This window comes from Dendropsophus ebraccatus, chromosome 2 (assembly GCF_027789765.1).
Source record: "Dendropsophus ebraccatus isolate aDenEbr1 chromosome 2, aDenEbr1.pat, whole genome shotgun sequence".
Lineage (NCBI taxonomy): Eukaryota > Metazoa > Chordata > Amphibia > Anura > Hylidae > Dendropsophus > Dendropsophus ebraccatus.
This window is the reverse complement of record NC_091455.1, coordinates 215,378,409-215,401,112: the sequence shown is the minus strand read 5'-3', so window position 1 is coordinate 215,401,112 and position 22,704 is coordinate 215,378,409. Positions and strand designations below refer to the sequence as shown.

General features: G+C 47.0%; 1 protein-coding gene across 1 annotated transcript in view; it reads right to left on the bottom strand.

Annotated features, from left to right (window-relative positions):
* Window positions 1-22,704, bottom strand: part of ITGA8 (integrin subunit alpha 8) — a 133,586-nt gene that overhangs the window by 95,305 nt on the left and 15,577 nt on the right. The window contains exons 3-7 of the mRNA XM_069959473.1: window positions 16,807-16,907; window positions 12,141-12,264; window positions 10,904-10,965; window positions 4,009-4,054; window positions 1,064-1,189 (exon numbers count right to left, since the gene is read on the bottom strand). Of these exons, the coding sequence (XP_069815574.1) occupies window positions 1,064-1,189; window positions 4,009-4,054; window positions 10,904-10,965; window positions 12,141-12,264; window positions 16,807-16,907 (459 nt within the window). The remainder of the gene's footprint in view (window positions 1-1,063; window positions 1,190-4,008; window positions 4,055-10,903; window positions 10,966-12,140; window positions 12,265-16,806; window positions 16,908-22,704) is intronic.

Below are 22,704 nucleotides of genomic sequence, written 5' to 3'. Positions count from 1 at the left end.
GGGATACAGACTGCATATTGGGCTACAGATTGCATATTGGGCTAGAGATTGCATATTGGGATACAGACTGCATATTGGGCTAGAGATTGCATATTGGGATGCAGACTGCATATTGGGCTAGAGATTGCATATTGGGCTAGAGATTGGATATTGGGCTACAGATTGCATATTGGGCTAGAGATTGCATATTGGGCTAGAGATTGGATATTGGGCTACAGATTGCATATTGGGCTAGAGATTGGATATTGGGCTACAGATTGCATATTGGGCTAGAGATTGGATATTGGGCTAGAGATTGCATATTGGGCTACAGATTGCATATTGGGCTACAGATTGCATATTGGGCTACAGATTGCATATTGGGCTACAGATTGCATATTGGGCTAGAGACTGCATATTGGGCTAGAGCTTGCATATTGGGCTAGAGACTGCATATTGGGCTAGAGACTGCATATTGGGCTAGAGACTGCATATTGGGCTAGAGATTGCATATTGGGCTAGAGATTGCATATTGGGCTACAGACTGCATATTGGGATACAGACTGCATATTGGGCTAGAGACTGCATATTGGGCTAGAGATTGCATATTGGGCTAGAGATTGCATATTGGGCTACAGACTGCATATTGGGATACAGACTGCATATTGGGCTAGAGATTGCATATTGGGCTAGAGATTGCATATTGGGATACAGACTGCATATTGGGCTAGAGATTGCATATTGGGCTAGAGATTGCATATTGGGATACAGACTGCATATTGGGCTAGAGATTGCATATTGGGCTAGAGATTGCATATTGGGCTAGAGATTGCATATTGCTTGTGACGTACATGCTGCAGCACAGAGCACGGTGCATCGCCTCTCCTGTGCCTTTAATCTAACTTAGTGGTTTCTAATTATCCAGCTCACAATTGTCATGTAGATGCCTAATGTTCCTTAAAGATTAGTTGTGGAAAGACTTTCCTCTGTGTTGCTTGGATGAAACGTCAAGGTGCTAGATCCCCAAAGTAAAATGAAGCTGGTGGATAGAAGCTGACCCATTGAAGACCTCTAGTGCTCTTACCTCTGTAGCTATCGTCATAGGCAGAGTCGCCCACTCTGGTCTTCTTCTCTCCGGTAAGGTTTCTGATGATGCTCCTGAAGGAATAGCCTTGAACGATTTCTGCAATGTTGGCACTGAAGACCTGCCCTGAATACAAATACAATTGGTTCATGAAACTTGTAAGAAAAGAAGAGTATTTTAACTAATCTACAATTGATGACATCATTGTTTGATAAGTGTGACATCATTGCCTCTAAGCACCACCCACTTATAGTGATTTCATCCAACTTCTGAAGGATTACATTTTCTCCCACAGATTATAAGAAGTCATCGCATTTATTATTGAATTTCTATGTTACGGCATCACCTCATGACCAGGGGTTGTCTGACCTCTAGGACTCCCATTGTAACTGACAGTGAAGGGGCAGTACCCCTTCATTGTTTTTCCCTTGAATCTTTGGAGTCCTAGAGGTCAGACCAATAATATAAGGATGCATATCCTTGCAATTTACTTACCCCTTTCATACTTAGCCATGCTGCGGAGGACATGTCAGTAATGTATACTTACCTATCCCACTCCCCCACTGCTGCCAATCCCTGGCTGTCCACTCTGTGCCACAAACATCCAATGATGTGCTGATCCCACTGGAAATGGGCACTTAGCATAGACTCTATGCTAACCAGCATTTCCTATGGGAATGAGACGTCATGGGATGTTATAAAAACACTGTCAGCGGCACAGAGTGGGCGGCCCAGGAACCAGCTGCGATGGGGGAGCGCGACAGGTGAGTATACATGACTGCAATGTCCCCCGCAGCCTCAGCAGCATGGCTAAGGGCCCTATTACACTTCAGGTAGTATGGGGCAGATATGGCCCCGTGTAATAAAGACAATGATCAGTCATTGGCTGATCGTTGTCTTTCAGCAGGTTTAAAAACCATAAGCCACCTACCACGCATCACTACATGTAATACTGATGCAAGGTCGGCGAATGATGAAACAGTATATAGATAATAATAAAGCTATACTTACCTTTTTCAGGCTCCCCATTGTCCACCTGCCTGTTCACTGCAGCTGCCACTATAGATTCTGGGGCCATTTCTAAACTGACAGGCCGCTCAACCAATCACTGGCTACGGCACTGTCCTGACTCAGTCAGTGATTGGCTGAGCCGCCTGTCACCGCAGAGATCTGTTAGCCGCGGCTGCAGTGAGCACAAAGAAGCCAGGAGGACATGGGGAGCCTGGAAGGTAAGTATAGCTTTATTATTTTATATATACTGTATATAGCAAGGGCCTCACGGACATCGCTAACAATCATGGAGCCGTGTAATAGGTGCATACTTACAGCTAATGTGGGGCCCTGTAATATGGCCCTAAGTATACATTTTCCCCAGCCTTTAATGGGGTGTTACTATATTGGGGTGCAGAAGTTGCACTTGCACCAGGACTCATTGACCCCGCTAATACATATGACAACACCAGTACTGTAAATGGAACATGGTAGGTGGAGGCCAAGTATAGGTTTTGCCAACTAAAAAATCTGACCTGGTCAGGAAAGCCAACGCTCGACCACACATCTGTTAACTTTTTATGACCGTATGGAAAAAAATCAAAAAGTAGAGAAAAAAAGAACAGATTGGCAACTGATCTGGCTGAACATACAGTGCAAGAACATGAGGATTCCACGTAATTCTTGTAAACAGGTGGAAGTAATATCCCATTGTTAATGGCGGACATAATTAAGGCAGATTTTATTTTAGTGCCTGAATTTGGCAAAGAATGGAGGTGGCAACCGTCCAGATCCTAAAATACATTCTGTGGTCTGCAATTACCTCACATTCCGTTCTACAACCCACAAATGTATCATGTGCCATACGAAAAGTGCAAGAACCTTACAAGTTACGGATTCTGTCATCTGTTCTCCTCTGTGTGCGCTCAGCTTTCTAAGGAGAGCCAGGCAGATACAATAGGGCGCACAGCCATTCTGCCCCTCAAATTACTAAACAGTGTGTGTATGGGGGGGGTCTCACCATCCTTACCGATCCCAACTACTGACATATCACTGGGTACAGACAGACTGTCTGTCTTTTTCTACTTCCAGCCTGTGTGATCTGCCCTCCCTGCAGATTAGGATGCTTTCTGCCCTCCCTGCAGATTAGGATGCTTTCTGCTCTCCTTTTTCTTTCCAGCCTGCGTGATCTGCTGTTTATCTCCCAGCAGCTTTATTGCAGGTTTCCCACACTTCCATACACTGAGACTGTCAGGATTTGCTTCCAGGCTCTGGGGCATATGACTTGCATCACCACTGTATGGATAATGCTTTCCTATGCACTTATCACTTATCACTGCCAATAACTCACTCTCTGGATTCTCTCTGCACATACCACCCCTTGTTCTCCTGTTTTTAGGGGCCTCGTGATGCAAACAGTGTTCATTTTACAGCCTGTGGTCTCAGCTTACCGTATCTCTTACATCCCGCTTCCCCGGAGAAAGCGGCCAGCAGTGACAAATCACTCCAAGAACATAAAGTAAACCGGGCCAAGAGAGCATCCACAACTGTGTGCTGTAAGCGATGGCATTGGCGCTGCCTCTGGATGTGACTGTGGAGCGCTGGATAGATATATATATATATATATATATATATATATATATATATTCACTGCATTGCATGTTTAGCTATGACATCACATCTGTGGATAATAACAGCACCCAGCAGCCATTCCAGGTGCTAGAATACATAGGGGGGAGACATATGGGGTCCCAGAGAGGAGACTGCGCCCCTATACGACCGCATATTGTCCACATGACCCCCCCATTATATATTGACACATAGTAACTTCCTGGCGCTGTTTGAGCGGCTGTAACACTGTCATACCTGCTGGGCTGAGATATATTGTTTATTAGAGAAAATAATGGTAAAACCTCAGCAGCGACTTATACTGAGTCCGGGATCATAACTCTCACCTTGCCAGTAAAAGCTGCCGGGTCCTCCGAGGGCAATGTCTCCATTCTAGACGGAAGAAAAACAGTAAGTATTATTACATGACGGGGCGAGCAACCACCAACTAATACTGCACTGTAATAAGATAAAGCATCACAGCAATGGAATATATATATATATATATATATATGATAGAAAGAAGAAGAATAGAAAGGTGACGTCATTTATTGTTACACTACTGTGCTTTCTCTTTTTAAATCATAATGACAACCAAAAACATCCAAATTGAAGCCTTTTGAAGTCCAGGATGAAGTATTTTGTGGTAGTTGTGGATGAGGCTCCTTATGTTCTCAGATGGTAAAGCTGCCCATTCTTCTTGGTTCCTGTGCTGGAGATCTCCCCAGAGAGGCTCAATGATACTGAGGTCGGGAGACTGAGATGGACGCTCCAGAACCTTCACTTTGTTCTGCTGTAGCCAATGACAGGTCAAGTTGGGTATTTGCTGATAACCGTCTGCATTCATCCTTCTTTCAACTTTGACCAAGTGTCCTGAGTCTTTGTAGATCACACATCCCCAAAATATCAGCGATCCACTCCCATACTTTACAGTATTAAAGGTGTTCCTTACATCATAGGCCATGCTGACACCTCTCGAAATGTAACATTTATGGTTGTGGCCAAAAAGTTAGATTTTGGTCTCATCACTTGTCCCAAAAGTTTTGAGGCTTCTATCTCTGTGCTCTCTGTCTCTGTGCTGTCTGTCTCTGTGCTCTCTGTCTCTGTGCTGTCTGTCTCTGTGCTCTCTGTCTCTGTGCTGTTTGTATTGTAGGTGAGATACTTTGTGGCATTTGCGCAGTAATGGCTTCTTCTGGAGACTCCACCATCCAGCCCATTTTTCTTTAACTGCTAGTTTCCAGAGAGTCCTGGATTTCAGCTGATGTTATTTGTGGGTTTTTCTTTGCATTCCAAACCATTTTCCTTGCAGTTTTGACCCACATTCTTTTTTAATTTGTGTCACCTTCTGTGCATGTTATCAGCCAAAATCACCAGGGGATGGGAACTTCTGATCAGAGTTATTTAGATGTTTTTGGTTGTCAGGACCGACCTGTCATTGGCTACAGCAGAACAAAGTGAAGGTTCTGGAGCGGCCATCTCAGTCTCCTGACCTCAGTATCATTGAGTCACTCTGGGGAGATCTCCAGCGCACAGGTCATACAGGACAGACCAAGAATATACAGGAACCAGGAAGAATGAGCAGCTTTATCATATGAGAACATAAAGAGCCTCATCAAGGTCATTTGGATGTTTTTAGAAAACACAGTAGTGACAGTAAATAGTGTCACCCAATCACTAACCATGGGGGGGGGGGGGGGGGGGGCTATTCTTCATATTCTCCGAAAAAAGGAAAAGAAAGCAAAAATTCTGCTGGGGTATGTAAACTTTTGTGCACAACTGTAGCATGTTATATATTTCTGCACGTTCAGCATGGAGACATATATATAAATACATATATACCATACACTATACACATATATACTACAGGACTCTTCCTCCTGTGGATGTGAACCTGGGTGGACAGTAATGGCTGCTGGGGAAATACAAACACTTCTAGTAAAGCTCAAGGTCTTATTTTTGCCCTTAATCCTTCGTTGCTTGGAAGCCCCTCCAGTCAGATGTTTACAGAGATGTTCTCTCCGCTAAGACCCCGAAATGAAGCAATAAGAGTAGATTGAGTAGAATAACAGAGCAGAGTCATCCAGGATGAAGACTAAAGCCTTGTTACATGGACGCTGCCAAAATCCATTGCACAAGCTGGAGAGAAATGAGAAGCAATACATTGTGGCTGACATGTCATATAAATAAGCGCAGATAAGCGCCGGTAATGTCCCTGGTGTTATATCTGCTGGTGAGCCGAGCCAGGAGAAGAAGAGCCAGGAGAAGAGTCAGGAGAAGAGTCAGGAGAAGAGCCAGGAGAAGTGCCAGGAGAAGAGCGGCTCAGCTGGGACCCCTCAGTGTCACCGGCAGCTGGTGTACAGGGAAACCTGATAACCCCCCCTGCTGCACCGGCCGGCCCAAGGTTATCCACAGACTCCGGCGTCTTATCTGGAGTGTGCAAACATTTATGTAATGTACCTTAATATGTGTGTACACAGAGTGTCACATATATAACACCAGGCCTTTACTGTAACCCACCCATCCCCCCGACCTGAATGAGATTATAAAAAATGCAAGATACTTTCTCCCTATCTTCTCCTTTAACAAAATCGTCTAAAACTTCTACTTTTAAAGGGTTATCCTGTCTTTATTTGAAGGGTTACAATGATGACGAGGTGTCTGGCTGCAAGAGGATAAACTGATCCCTATAATCTCAAGAAGAACCTGGCTGCATGGAGAATTGTATCTATTATAGTAAATGAATTGTCCATACAATAATTGGTTATGTAACAGCCTCCATATAGATATTCTTTGTAAGTTTTCCCTGCTCCTCCGACCATACCTGTCCTATAATCATAGGTGTACCCACAGTGCAAGAACTCTCTATAATGAAAGGTATGAAAGTGAAAATCTGCAGAAAAATCCCTGCTCCTACTGTGTCTAGTAACAGAGAGGCCAGGACAGAACACAGGAAGTAGGGGCGGGGCTTAGCTAGTGCTATGTGCAGAGAGAGCCTGGGCTGTGTACCTGTAAGCTGAGCCTGTCTTCCCTCTCTAAAGAAACCACATTATCTCTGAAAGGTAAACCAAGACTTCCCTCTCATCTATGACCGCCTATAAAGCTCTGGACAGCTGTCCTTGTGTTAATATTACACTACAGTGCATAGTATCACTTCTTCCTTGCTGTGCTGCTACTGCTGTTTTTTTTTTTTTTTTCATTTCTGATGTCATAGCACATTACAAAGACCCATTCTCCCTCCGCATGCTATATGTTAGGGGATGGGGATGAGACATAGCTGTGCAACATGGAGGGGATGAGACATAGCTGTGCACCATGGAGGGATGAGACACAGCTGTGCACCATGGAGGGGATGAGACATAGCTGTGCACCATGGAGGGGATGAGACATAGCTGTGCACCATGGAGGGGATGAGACATAGCTGTGCACCATGGAGGGGATGAGACATAGCTGTGCACCATGGAGGGGATAAGACATAGCTGTGCACCATGGAGGTGATCAGACATAGCTGTGCACCATGGAGGGGATGAGACATAGCTGTGCACCATGGAGGGATGAGACACAGCTGTGCACCATGGAGGGGATGAGACATAGCTGTGCACCATGGAGGGATGAGACATAGCTGTGCACCATGGAGGGGATGAGACATAGCTGTGCACCATGGAGGGGATCAGATATAGCTGTGCACCATGGAGGGATGAGACATAGCTGTGCACCATGGAAGGGATAAGACACAGCTGTGCACCATGGAGGGGATGAGACATAGCTGTGCACCATGGAGGGATGAGACACAGCTGTGCACCATGGAGGGGATGAGACATAGCTGTGCACCATGGAGGGGATGAGACATAGCTGTGCACCATGGAGGGATGAGACACAGCTGTGCACCATGGAGGGGATGAGACATAGCTGTGCACCATGGAGGGGATGAGACATAGCTGTGCACCATGGAGGGGATGAGACATAGCTGTGCAACATGGAGGGGATGAGACATAGCTGTGCACCATGGAGGGGATGAGACATAGCTGTGCACCATGGAGGGATGAGACACAGCTGTGCACCATGGAGGGGATGAGACATAGCTGTGCACCATGGAGGGGATGAGACATAGCTGTGCACCATGGAGGGGATGAGACATAGCTGCGCACCCTGGAGGGGATGAGACATAGCTGTGCACCATGGAGGGGATGAGACATAGCTGTGCACCATGGAGGGGATCAGATATAGCTGTGCACCATGGAGGGATGAGACATAGCTGTGCACCATGGAAGGGATAAGACACAGCTGTGCACCATGGAGGGGATGAGACATAGCTGTGCACCATGGAGGGATGAGACACAGCTGTGCACCATGGAGGGGATGAGACATAGCTGTGCACCATGGAGGGGATGAGACATAGCTGTGCACCATGGAGGGGATGAGACATAGCTGCGCACCCTGGAGGGGATGAGACATAGCTGTGCACCATGGAGGGGATGAGACATAGCTGTGCACCATGGAGGGGATGAGACATAGCTGTGCACCATGGAGGGATGAGACATAGCTGTGCACCATGGAGGGATGAGACATAGCTGTGCACCATGGAGGGGATGAGACATAGCTGTGCACCATGGAGGGATGAGACATAGCTGTGCACCATGGAGGGATGAGACATAGCTGTGCACCATGGAGTGGATGAGACACAACTGTGCACCATGGAGGGGATGAGACATAGCTGTGCACCATAGAGGGGATGAGACATAGCTGTGCACTATGGAGGGGATGAGACACAGCTGTGCACCATAGAGGGGATGAGACATAGCTGTGCACCATGGAGGGGATCAGATATAGCTGTGCACCATGGAGGGGATGAGACATAGCTGTGCACCATGGAGGGATGAGACACAGCTGTGCACCATGGAGGGGATGAGACATAGCTGTGCACCATGGAGGGGATGAGACATAGCTGTGCACCATGGAGGGGATGAGACACAACTGTGCACCATGGAGGGATGAGACATAGCTGTGCACCATGGAGGGGATGAGACATAGCTGTGCACCATGGAGGGGATGAGACATAGCTGTGCACCATGGAGGGGATGAGACATAGCTGTGCACCATGGAGGGGATGAGACACAGCTGTGCACCATGGAGGGATGAGACATAGCTGTGCACCATGGAGGGGATGAGACACAACTGTGCACCATGGAGGGGATGATACATAGCTGTGCACCATGGAGGGGATGAGACATAGTTGTGCACCATGGAGGGGATGAGACATAGCTGTGCACTATGGAGGGGATGAGACACAGCTGTGCACCATGGAGGGGATGAGACACAGCTGTGCACCATGGAGGGGATGAGACATAGCTGTGCACCATGGAGAGGATGAGACATAGCTGTGCACCATGGAGGGGATAAGACATAGCTGTGCACCATGGAAGGGATGAGACACAGCTGTGCACCATGGAGGGGATGAGACATAGCTGTGCACCATGGAGGGGATGAGACACAGCTGTGCACCATGGAGGGGATCAGACATAGCTGTGCACCATGGAGGGGATGAGACATAGCTGTGCACCATGGAAGGGATGAGACACAGCTGTGCACCATGGAGGGGATCAGACATAGCTGTGCACCATGGAGGGGATGAGACATAGCTGTGCACCATGGAGGGGATGAGACATAGCTGTGCACCATGGAGGGGATCAGACATAGCTGTGCACCATGGAGGGGATGAGACATAGCTGTGCACCATGGAGGGGATGAGACATAGCTGTGCACCATGGAGGGGATGAGACATAGCTGTGCACCATGGAGGGGATGAGACACAGCTGTGCACCATGGAAGGGATGAGACATAGCTGTGCACCATGGAGGGGATGAGACATAGCTGTGCACCATGGAGGGGATAAGACATAGCTGTGCACCATGGAGGGGATGAGACATAGCTGTGCACCATGGAAGGGATGAGACATAGCTGTGCACCATGGAGGGGATGAGACATAGCTGTGCACCATGGAGGGGATGAGACATAGCTGTGCACCATGGAGGGGATGAGACATAGCTGTGCACCATGGAGGGGATGAGACATAGCTGTGCACCATGGAGGGGATGAGACATAGCTGTGCACCATGGAGGGGATGAGACATAGCTGTGCACCATGGAGGGATGAGACACAGCTGTGCACCATGGAGGGGATGAGACATAGCTGTGCACCATGGAGGGGATGAGACATAGCTGTGCACCATGGAGGGATGAGACACAGCTGTGGACCATGGAGGGGATGAGACATAGCTGTGCACCATGGAGGGGATGAGACATAGCTGTGCACCATGGAGGGGATAAGACATAACTGTGCACCATGGAGGGGATGAGACATAGCTGTGCACCATGGAGGGATGAGACACAGCTGTGCACCATGGAGGGGATGAGACACAGCTGTGCACCATGGAGGGATGAGACATAGCTGTGCACCATGGAGGGGATGAGACATAGCTGTGCACCAAGGAGGGGATGAGACATAGCTGTGCACCATGGAGGGGATGAGACATAGCTGTGCACCATGGAGGGGATGAGACATAACTGTGCACCATGGAGGGGATGAGACACAGCTGTGCACCATGGAGGGGATGAGACATAGCTGTGCACCATGGAGGGGATGAGACATAGCTGTGCACCATGGAGGGGAAGAGACATAGCTGTGCACCATGGAGGGGCTCAGATATAGCTGTGCACCATGGAGGGGATGAGACATAGCTGTGCACCATGGAGGGGATGAGACATAACTGTGCACCATGGAGAGGATGAGAAATAGCTGTGCACCATGGAGGGGATGAGACACAACTGTGCACCATGGAGGGGATGAGACATAGCTGTGCACCATGGAGTGGATGAGACACAACTGTGCACCATGGAGGGGATGAGACATAGCTGTGCACCATGGAGGGGATGAGACATAGCTGTGCACCATGGAGGGGATGAGACATAGCTGTGCACCATGGAGTGGATGAGACACAACTGTGCACCATGGAGGGGATGAGACACAACTGTGCACCATGGAGGGGATGAGACATAGCTGTGCACCATGGAGTGGATGAGACACAACTGTGCACCATGGAGGGGATGAGACATAGCTGTGCACCATGGAGGGATGAGACATAGCTGTGCACCATGGAGTGGGCTCTCAGGGGTGAGTAACAGCAGTAAGAGCTCGGAATCTCAAAAATAAAATGCAAAAAAATAAAAATCTCTACTAACTGATTACCTTATAGAAATCCAAACTGAATCCTGCTTGACAGTATCCTTGTCCTGCCGGATCAGCGTTAGCTGCATGAATAAAAATAAAATAAAATAAACATTTTTAAAAAGGAATTTTACAAATTCTCAATTTCAAAATTTTTGTAGAATCTAGTAAATTTTCATTTATCAATTCTGACAAGACACGTTAATATTCCCCGATGGGAAAAAAAAGTTGTGTCGCAATTTCAAAAGTTCCAAACAATTCCAACAATTCTTCTACTTATCACATGTGAGCCACAACTTTCCTCCTAGTTGGGTAACACTGAAGTCGCACTGGTGACTCTTGGGTCTATATCGATCATTGTGCGACCAACAATCACTCTGAATCCCCGTAATATTCCTATGAAGCTACAGACAGGTCATCAACATAACATAAACTTCTATCAACAACATCTATAACACCCCGAAAGCTCCGAGCTCAACCACAAAGAAATCACATTTCCCTTCCAACAATGCCTGGTTTTCTGCAGGAAGTTCGAGGTTACTAAATAACAAATTCTTTAGATTTTACACAATAGAATCTTTTTTTTCAATCGAATTTTTATAAAACCTTTAGAAAAAAGCTAAAAACTGGCAGTGACTTTCAATGAAAATCCAAATTCTTAATTCAAATTAAACAGGAAGCTATAATTTCCTTGTTATATATATTTTAACTATTTTATGGGGGGGGGGGGGAATGATTGGAGTTATTTTATAGTGATCCATTTCCTAATATGTTGTTAGAGCAGAGTTTTTGTTTTTCTTATAGTATAGAGTATTTCTACCTTAGACATTGGGATATGCTGAGAGGTCTGATGAAATGGGGGTCGGACCTCTATGAGCTGCACCAGTCTCTGTGCGGACTGGTGGGGTGGCACAGACTGTTACATCCCGGTAGGCAATGAATGAGGAGGAGGCATCTCCATTCACATCTATGGGGTGATGGACACATGCAAGTGTGCTCAGGAGTTTCCGTCACCTATAGAAGCTAATGGGGATAGATGCAAACATGCATGGCCACCTCTCCATTCATTCTCAACCTGAATGGTGAGTAAATGGTTATGGGGACCCTGGTTGGGGAGATTGGTCCGGGGGCATCTAGCATTTCAGTAGGAGGACCGGGGTAGGATTAGACACACTGAGCTCCAGTTGCCTAGTCCTTCCTCCCACTTCCATAGACCTCAGATGACTGGTTCGGTTACCCTAAGAGGGTGTGTACTTACAGTTGCGGCAGGGGGAGTACTCCACGTAGGTGCTGAAGTTCTGTACGGCCACGTAACAAGTACCAACAGGGTCTCGTTCACTTATCTCTTTTACGCTTCTCCAGTGATATAGGGGGGCACAAGCCTGGGGAAATGATAAAACGAGAGTCACCGGACAGACTCAATAATCCATGTGATACTGTGTAGAGGACTTCTTTATATTAGAGCACTGCGGTGGACTTTGGTTGGCAACGTCATCTGTGGCTGCTCTCTAAATGGTTGAACCACTGAGGCTATGGGGTCACGTCCACCCAAGAAAGCCCAGTTTGCATGGTAATTTTTCCATCACTAGACTGCTTCTAGAATCTTTTATCACCCTCCTGAAGAATACATTTAATAAGGAAACTTCTCCACTTAAAGGGAATCTGTCAGCATTAGATTATGTTTAGAGCTTAAGCGTCAAGAAGGTATGGCCATGTTGCAGCATACATAACTCCTCCCACCCCCTCTCCCTGCCTTTACTGATTGATATACAGGAAGTGGGGAGGGACTGCATGCTGCAGGGAGGGGGGAGGGACTGCATGCTGCAGGGAGGGGGGAGGGGCTGCATGCTGCAGGGAGGGGGGAGGGACTGCATTCTGCTGCTGGTGTGAGCCGCTTTCCAGGGGTGCTGCTTGCGGGGATGGGTGCTGGTATGAGCCACTGTTCTGGGGGTGCAGGGATGGGTGCTGGTGTGAGATGCTGTTCTGGGGGTGCAGGGATGGGTGCTGGTGTGAGATGCTGTTCTGGGGGTGCAGGGATGGGTGCTGGTGTGAGATGTTGTTCTGGGGGTGCAGGGATGGGTGCTGGTGCGAGCTGCTGTTCTGGGGGTGCAGGGATGGGTGCTGGTGTGAGATGCTGTTCTGGGGGTGCAGGGATGGGTGCTGGTGTGAGATGCTGTTCTGGGGGTGCAGGGATGGGTGCTGGTGCGAGCTGCTGTTCTGGGGGTGCAGGGATGGGTGCTGGTGTGAGATGCTGTTCTGGGGGTGCAGGGATGGGTGCTGGTGCGAGCTGCTGTTCTGGGGGTGCAGGGATGGGTGCTGGTGTGAGATGCTGTTCTGGGGGTGCAGGGATGGGTGCTGGTGTGAGATGCTGTTCTGGGGGTGCAGGGATGGGTGCTGGTGCGAGCTGCTGTTCTGGGGGTGCAGGGATGGGTGCTGGTGCGAGCTGCTGTTCTGGGGGTGCAGGGATGGGTGCTTGTATTTGTGCTTCTCTTTCCTGTTGGATCCACTTCTGGTTTTGACATACAGACTGCAGCACTAGGAGGCTTTGCAGTTTCCTCTGGATGCCGTGATGTCATTCTTATTGAGTCTGTCTGGGATGATGTCAGGACTCAGGGCAGGGCTCGGTGTTTGATCTTTGCTGCATTATAACATATTTGACTATAATATACCTAGCGCTGTTATTAGTGTCAATCTCAATTTACCTGTAGAGTATGAGATTATACACAGAGCCGGACTCAACTGGGAACAAATGGTTACAATACATCTGCTCTACACACTGAACACATTGCCGGTCACACAGCTCAGAGTGCCAGGGAGACTCTGTACAGTAAGTGGAGCAGAAGACAGGAGTCCACAGAACAGTAAGCTAGAGATGCTTCATATACTACTGGCTTACTGCTGGCAGGAGTCCACAGAACAGTAAGCTACAGATGCTTCATACACTACTGGCTTACTGCTGGCAGGAGTCCACAGAACAGTAAGCTAGAGATGCTTCATATACTACTGGCTTGCTGCTGGCAGGAGTCCACAGAACAGTAAGCTAGAGATGCTTCATACACTACTGGCTTACTGCTGGCAGGAGTCCACAGAACAGTAAGCTACAGATGCTTCATATACTACTGGCTTACTGCTGGCAGGAGTCTACAGAACAGTAAGCTAGAGATGCTTCATATACTACTGGCTTACTGCTGGCAGGAGTCTACAGAACAGTAAGCTAGAGATGCTTCATATACTACTGGCTTACTGCTGGCAGGAGTCTACAGAACAGTAAGCTAGAGATGCTTCATATACTACTGGCTTACTGCTGGCAGGAGGAGTCCACAGAACAGTAAGCTAGAGATGCTTCATATACTACTGGCTTACTGCTGGCAGGAGTCTACAGAACAGTAAGCTAGAGATGCTTCATATACTACTGGCTTACTGCTGGCAGGAGTCTACAGAACAGTAAGCTAGAGATGCTTCATATACTACTGGCTTACTGCTGGCTGGAGTCTACAGAACAGTAAGCTAGAGATGCTTCATACACTACTGGCTTACTGCTGGCAGGAGGAGTCCACAGAACAGTAAGCTAGAGATGCTTCATATACTACTGGCTTACTGCTGGCAGGAGTCTACAGAACAGTAAGCTAGAGATGCTTCATATACTACTGGCTTACTGCTGGCAGGAGTCTACAGAACAGTAAGCTAGAGATGCTTCATATACTACTGGCTTACTGCTGGCTGGAGTCTACGGAACAGTAAGCTAGAGATGCTTCATACACTACTGGCTTACTGCTGGCAGGAGTCTACAGAACAGTAAGCTAGAGATGCTTCATATACTACTGGCTTACTGCTGGCAGGAGTCTACAGAACAGTAAGCTAGAGATGCTTCATATACTACTGGCTTACTTCTGGCAGATTCCCTGAGCCCTATAAATCTGTGCACCGCACTAATGCAACTTGTATATTTGGCAAAGTATCGTCATGGTATCAAGAATTATGAAATTTACCCCAGGTATCGAGATATTACCCCATGGAACAAGGATATTACCCCAGGTACCAGGATATTACCCTAGGTATCAAGATATTACCCCAGGTATCGGGATATTACATTACCCCAGGTATCGGGATATTACCCCCGGTATCGGGATATTACATTACCCCAGGTATCGGGATATTTTCCCAGGTATCAGTTTTGATTCTTAAATTCTGGAATCGGTAAAATAATCGGTAAAGAATAAATGATAGAATAAAATGGGCTGATGTTATGGCGTCTGGTTTTTCCACCTTGAATAAGAAGGTCTGATGTTCAAGATACAAGCAAGTGCTTTGATTTGCCTTCACTACTTCAATGCTCTGGCTCGGACAAATAAAGTTTGTGAACCGATGTACTCATGACCATTGTTTTGGATACAGTATGTAATGTCGTGTGCTGGGACAGTCAGCCTCACCCGGGACTATTTGGCGTCAATGAGAAGAGGCCCATCCCCGCTGACTGGTATAGGGCCCACACCCATAATTCAATATACACTGATTACAGGCCGCATCCACATAGGGAAAAGTACAGAATTAGTATATAGAGTCTAGAACAAAGTCAGACATAATTATACATGACTGGAAATAGCAATAACCAATCACTGATTCTATAGACCAGTGACCCCGACCTGACCCTGATGTCCCTGACCTAAACCTGATGTCTTATTCTATAGACCAGTGACCCTGACCTGACCCTGATGTCCCCGACCTAAACCTGATGTCTTATTCTATAGACCAGTGACCCTGACCTAACCCAAATGTCTTATTCTATACCCCAGTGACCCTGATCTGACCCTGATGTCCCTGACCTAACCCTGATGCCTTATTCTATAGAGCATTGACCCTGATCTGACCCCGATGTCTTATACTATAGACCAGTGACCCTAACCTAACCCCAATGTCTTATTTTATAGACCAGTGACCCTGACCTGACCCTGATGTCTTATTCTATAGACCAGTGGCCCCGACACTCACCCTCACCCGGGACTATTTGGCGTCAATGAGAAGAGGCCCATCCCCGCTGACTGGTATAGGGCCCACACCCATAATTCAATATACACTGATTACAGGCCGCATCCACATAGGGAAAAGTACAGAATTAATGTATGGAGTCTAGAACAAAGTCAGACATAATTATACATGACTGGAAATATCACCAACCAATCCCTGATTCTATAGAGCAGTGACCCCGACCTGACCCTGATGTCCCCGACCTAACCCTGATGTCTTATTCTATAGACCAGTGACCCTGATCCCGATGTTCCCGACCTGATCCTGATGTCTTATTCTATAGACCAGTGACCCCGACCTGACCCTGATGTCCCTGACCTAACCTTGATGTCTTATTCTATAGACCAGTGACCCTGACCTAACCCTGATGTCTTATTCTATAGACCAGTGACCCCGACCTGAACCTGATGTTATTCTATAGAGATTCACAGGTTAGGGGTCACTAGTACCTGAAAAGAGGGAGAAGCCAAAGTTAAACCTCAAGTGTCATAGCGAAGGGTCTGATTTTTTATGTCCGTGCAAAATTTTACTTTTTCTGTTTTAAAACATTTGTAAAATTTTCCAAAATTCTGTTTTCGTGTTCTTATTTTGGGGTAATAGATGCAAAAAGATGGGGGAAATTTTACAACATAACAAATCCTGAAAAAAGTGAAGGGTCTGAATCCTTCTGAATGCTTCGTATGTCCCTGATCTGTTCAGCTTCTCATTCCAATAAATGAACAATGAAGAATTGGGATTTTCTATACAAAGCTATGGCTCAGGGAAGACTGCATTAGCCTATATTCTGTATACAGGAATAACTGATATATGGCATCCCGTGGTCCAGAACACAGAGTACATAGAAGCCGCTATCCTCCCACATCAGACACGGATAGGTTTGTACTGAATCTTCTACTCACCACCACTTTTTCCTTATGAGACCGGACTGTGGCTCCGAACCATTGTTTTGACTTGAACTCGAGCGTCTGTTTGGTCCCATTGATTCTGGCCTGCCTGTTGTCTGCACAGGAAAGAGAACATTAAGCAGCGTTCACACAGGAGACCAGGCTTCATCTGCAGCGGGACCATTGGCCGTGACTTGTGAGCTGGTGACTGAGCTATAGCACAACATAAAACACATAAAGACTGAAATCCTAGAAGGCTTCCGACTGCCTATAATCACCGCTGAGACCCGACAACCCTGGCAGGGAGTATAGAACTGTCTTGTAATCCATGTACATTTCTACCATTATAAATCATCCACAAGAATTCCTTCCATTGGGACAAGGACTGCGGTGGCATCGTATGTCCCGGCTATAAAATATCATTGCTGCAAAACAGGCAAATACTAAGTATAAATCAACGTCAGAGTCAAAATCCGGTCTTGGATCCAGATCAAGTTGTGATGATTTTTTTTTTTTTACTCTTTTAACCTGAAATTCTGCAGTTCTCATTGTGACCTCTAGGCCTAATAATAAGCTGCCACTTCCTATGTAGAAAACTGCTCACACTCTCCTCCTTATCATCATAGGCAGGATTACAATGAAAGATTAATATACATAAGACATGATCAGGCCATTCACAATAGGCAATGGCAACAGTTTCCTATATATCACTCTGCACAGGTCACAGAGCATGCCCACAACACTCTCCTATTGAAGCCAATGGAGGAGGTAATTTAAAACTGTCCAACCCTAGAACTCAAAGTAAGCAATCAGAGCTCAGCTTTTATTTTGGCAGCCTAGGAAATGAAAGCTGAGCTCTGATTGGTGGCTATAAGCAATAAAGGCCAGACTTCTGTTGGACAGTTGTGATTATCTGCTTATAGCTGCTGTAAAGCATACCTCTAAGTGCTGTTAACAGAGCAGAATATCAACTTAGGATGCCCCCATAATACATATATACAAAAGTTTTATTAGGAAAAAGAAAAAAAAACATAGTTTAGTATCTGACTCTAACCAAAAAATAAAAATATATATATATATATATTTTTTTTTTTTATTCTGTTGTGATATTCATTGGATTTAGGTACTCTTATGTAGGATATCAGGGTTTGTGGGTAAATCCAGCCTAGAAATATACATATATACATATCCACTCATCTATACTGATGCACTGTGTACAGATCACCACCTACACAATGTAATCCTCCATAGCCAGTTGTACATAGACATGTGAAGCAGCCAGGTTGGGTCCTGGAGGTCACGGGTCCCGTTTTGGCGGTTCCCATCCATAGAATTACCAGAACACTTCAAAGAGCACAGAAAACCTTTGCACCTGTTTTGCAGATATCTTGGTGACTAAGTAGGGATATCCTGAGCCCTTGACCTCTCGGGTCTCTATTAATAGAAGATCTCGGCTTAAACAGATTAGAACTGAGTTTTTTTTTTTTAAAGAATCTCCCAGATCTCCGTATGGGAACAATTTCCCCACATCTGCAGATTGGCCGTTCTTTCTGGAGTCCATGTAGCTGTGCTCAGACTGGCTGTCCCCAATCCCATCATCTAAACCATCTCCAGCCCTCGCCAACATGTGCTTCTGCTTTACCATTTGCAGCCAAAGTGGCCCTTGTCATCTTCTCCATACCTCGAAGCTTTACACATCCCTGATCAGACGGCCAGTACTGAGTCCGCCATATCCAGCGTCTTCTCCGTACAACGAGACATTCCACAACTTCCTAATAACTTTCTAATAGACTTTGTTTCGACTCTTTGCAATTGTCCAGATTTTTGCTTATAGTCATTGAACGTTTTCTTCTAAGAATGATCCTATCAATACAACCAGGGACGGGGAACCTGCCGCCCTCCAGATGTTGCAAAACTACAGTTGCCATCATGCCTGGGCAGACATAGCTGTGGCGTCTGGTAGAGGCGTCTGGGACCCGAGTTGCTGAGTTGACCAGGAAAACGTTGTTCCATTGTTTTTCCCCCTTTTGGCCATGAGTACGTCTGGAGATCACTGGATGACGTCTATGATGCTGACTGCCCTAAACCTATCCACGATTAGGGTGACCTGACAGCACCTAGGTGCCCCCCCCCCCCCTTTGGACATGTGGGATGCACATCTAGAGGTCAGTATCTGACCTCATCCAGGGATGTAGAATTTTCAAGACTCTTCAAATCTTCCTGTAAATGTGTCTCAATGTGACCGTTTCGGATACAGCTCAACCTATGAGGAGACCCATTATATAATGTATCAGTGGGCATCCAGGAGCATATAATGGACGGCTCCAGGCGCCCCATATAATACATTGTTATGACTCTTATGTCTATAGTATATACCATTACATCTAGAGACGCTGATGGAAGAGCAGAAGGAAATACTAGCACATTATAACACTCAAAGAGGGACGGAAACTCCTGACCCTTTACAGAGTACATAGAAAGTACTGACCCCAATGGGTGATGGACTCAGCACATCCAGAACAGCAACGTCCTACAGACCCCATAGTTACGTCTCTGCTTTGTTTCCATCATTTATAAACCCTATGGGACTCCACCGTGCTGCACCTTCCTGCACTCCTGCCCCCATCTCTCAGTCTGCACGGCCAATGACGTCAGCCTCATACCCCCCCCCCTACTATATCCTCTCACTCACATATGGAGGATGCCTCCCATGCCGCAGCCTCCTCACTTCCCCAGTTACCCATGGCTCTAATCCTCCCCCATTACTTTCCATCTTTAGGTCTTCTCCCGTGCTGCACCTTTCCTATGAGACTCAATGGAACATTCCCAGCTTTAGGTGCAGTCTTACAATCTCTTCTCTCCAAGGAGATTTGTGCCACTTCCTTCTATTCCAGCTGTAAGCACGGCCACGACCAGACACAGACTGACCCGGTCATAGGAACTATCCAGCTGTTCTTACATTGTGCCCTCATTGCATCACGCTGCCCTTTATATCCATTGGCACAGACAGGGGACGGGTGACCGATTTGTGCAGGGCTATTTATATATATACAAATGTCTATATGCTGTCGAACTCTGGCCGTACATTTACTCTACAGGGGGAGAAATGTAGTATAACATGCCGGTAGCTCCTTCCTGCACAGCAGCCACTACAGGGGACATGTGGTATGACATGCCGGTAGCTCCTTCCCACTAGGCATAGCGTTCCTGAACAGCGGCCACTACAGGAGAAATGTAGTATGACATGCCGGTAGCTTTCCCACTGCCCATATCGTTCCTTAACAGCGGCCACTACAGGGGACATGTGGTATGACATGCCGGTAGCCCTTTCCCACTGCCCACATCGTTCCTTAACAGGGGCCACTACAGGGGACATGTGGTATGACATGCCGGTAGCCCTTTCCCGCTAGACATATCGTTCTTGAACAGCGGCCACTACAGGAGAAATGTAGTATTACATGTCACACCCTTCTACATTTTACTCTACAGTGGCCACTATAGGTGTATTGTAGTATTACATGCCGGTAGCTCTTTGCCTCCGAGTGCACAGCCCCTGTACAGCGGCCCATACAGGGTAAATGTAGTATTACATGTCATACCCTTATAAATTTTACTCTACAGTGGCCACTATAGGTGTATTATGGTATTACATGCCGGTAGCTCTTTCGCACTAGACATATCATTCCTGAACAGAGGCCACTACAGGAGAAATGTAGTATTACATGTCAGCCACTCATACATTTTACTCTACAGTGGCCACTAGAGCCGTATTATAGTATTACATGCCGGTAGCTCTTTCCCGATAGCCACACATTTCCTGTACAGTGGCCTCTACAGGGCACATGTGGTATTACATGCTACTCCCTTTTCCTCAGCAGCTCCCTGGTTATTAGGACCTGCCATTATTACATCTATATATCCTGATTTCTTGAGGCTCACTTGTTATCATTAGCTGCCATTCTCCACACCTAATGCATTGGCCGGTATATGTCAGTGCTATATCCATGAAGGTTACTATGAGTTATACATGTCCCTCGTATATACTTCCCTAACCTCATTTCCCACAATATAAAAATAGGACTTTCCCAGGAATAAATACAATAGATTGATGTCCGTCCTACACGCCTGTTTACTACGACGCAGAGGTATACACCATAAACACAAGAATGATCTGGCGGCTCATAAAAGAGATCAGGATCCGCGATACCGAGATGTTATATAAACTCTGCCGCATGTAAGAGCAAACTTGGCCAGGACCGCCAGAAATCCCGACCATCTGATAATAAAATGTTCTCGGCATCATCGGTTTTTGGGGTTTTTTTGATCAGCTGATTCTCCTGGCTCTGTCTGGACTGAGAACCTTATTCCGGAGCAGAACAAGCTCTCTACTATAGTCATTCAATTATACTAAGGAATTATACCAAGGACCGCTTTCCCAAGGCAGTATAAATCCTTACAGAGATATTCCAGAGATAAAATTGTTTTTACATTTAAAATGATTTGTAAATTACTTCTACTTATCTCCAGTCTTCCAGTACTTACCAGCTGCTGTATGTCCTGCAGGAAGTGGTATATTCTCTCCAGTCTGACAGTGCTCTCTGCTGCCACCTCTGTCCATGTCAGGAACTGTCCAGAGCAGCAGCAAATTCCCCATAGAAAACCTCTCACCTTTCCACAGTCTATGTACCCATGATAACAACGTAAGAGCTAACCCCTCTAATAACTGACCCATGAACAATGAAGATGTTTCTGTTTTAGTTTATATTACTGTTCCTGTTTACTCCTCTTTCACCATGGTCCTAGTTAACCAGACTTTTATGTTACTATATCTCACATGTAACCATAAGCTTTATTGTATCCTACTATGCCGCGCTTTGTACAAATACATGTTTTATTGGGCATTTGTTAAAATACTTTTGAAAAATTTTCAATAAAAAGATTGAACAGAAAACCTCTCCTGCTCTGGACAGTTCTTGACATGGACAGAGGTGGCAGCAGAGAGCACTATGTCAGACTGGAGAGAATACGCCACTTCCTGCAGGACATATAGCAGCTGATAAGTACTGGAAGACTGGAGATTTTTGAAATTGAAGTTATTTTAGACAACAGATCTGTATTTTTTCCATCCACAAGCACAGTATGGCGGGTGCTCTGACCTTATACTTTATCTATGATTCATTCGGTAAGAAACAGACTGAATGTCTACTGACTGTCTGTAAAGGCAACTTCAAAAGGTTATAATCCTAAGCCCACCGCAAGACCCCCGATACTCCACCGCAGGACCTCCGATACTCCACCACAAGACCCCTGATACTCCACCGCAGGACCCCGATACTCCACCGCAGGACCCCCGGTACTCCACCGCAGGACCCCCGGTACTCCACCGCAGGACCCCCGGTACTCCACCGCAGGACCCCGATACTCCACCGCAGGACCTCCGATACTCCACCACAAGACCCCTGATACTCCACCGCAGGACCCCGATACTCCACCGCAGGACCCCCGGTACTCCACCGCAGGACCCCCGGTACTCCACCGCAGGACCCCGATACTCCACCGCAGGACCCCCGGTACTCCACCGCAGGACCCCCGGTACTCCACCGCAGGACCCCCAGTACTCCACCGCAGGACCCCCGGTACTCCACCACAGGACCCCCGGTACTCCACCGCAGGACCCCCGGTACTCCACTGCAGGACCGCCGGAACTCCACCGCAAGACCCCCAGTACTCCACCCCAGGACCCCCGGTACTCCACCGCAGGACCCCCGGTACTCCACCGCAGGACCCCCCGTACTCCACCCTAGGACCCCCGGTACTCCACCGCAGGACCCCCGGTACTCAGCAGGTCCGGTCTTACCCTTGTGTAATATATATCCAGTAGGCTACAGGTTATATGACATTAGAGAAGCCTGG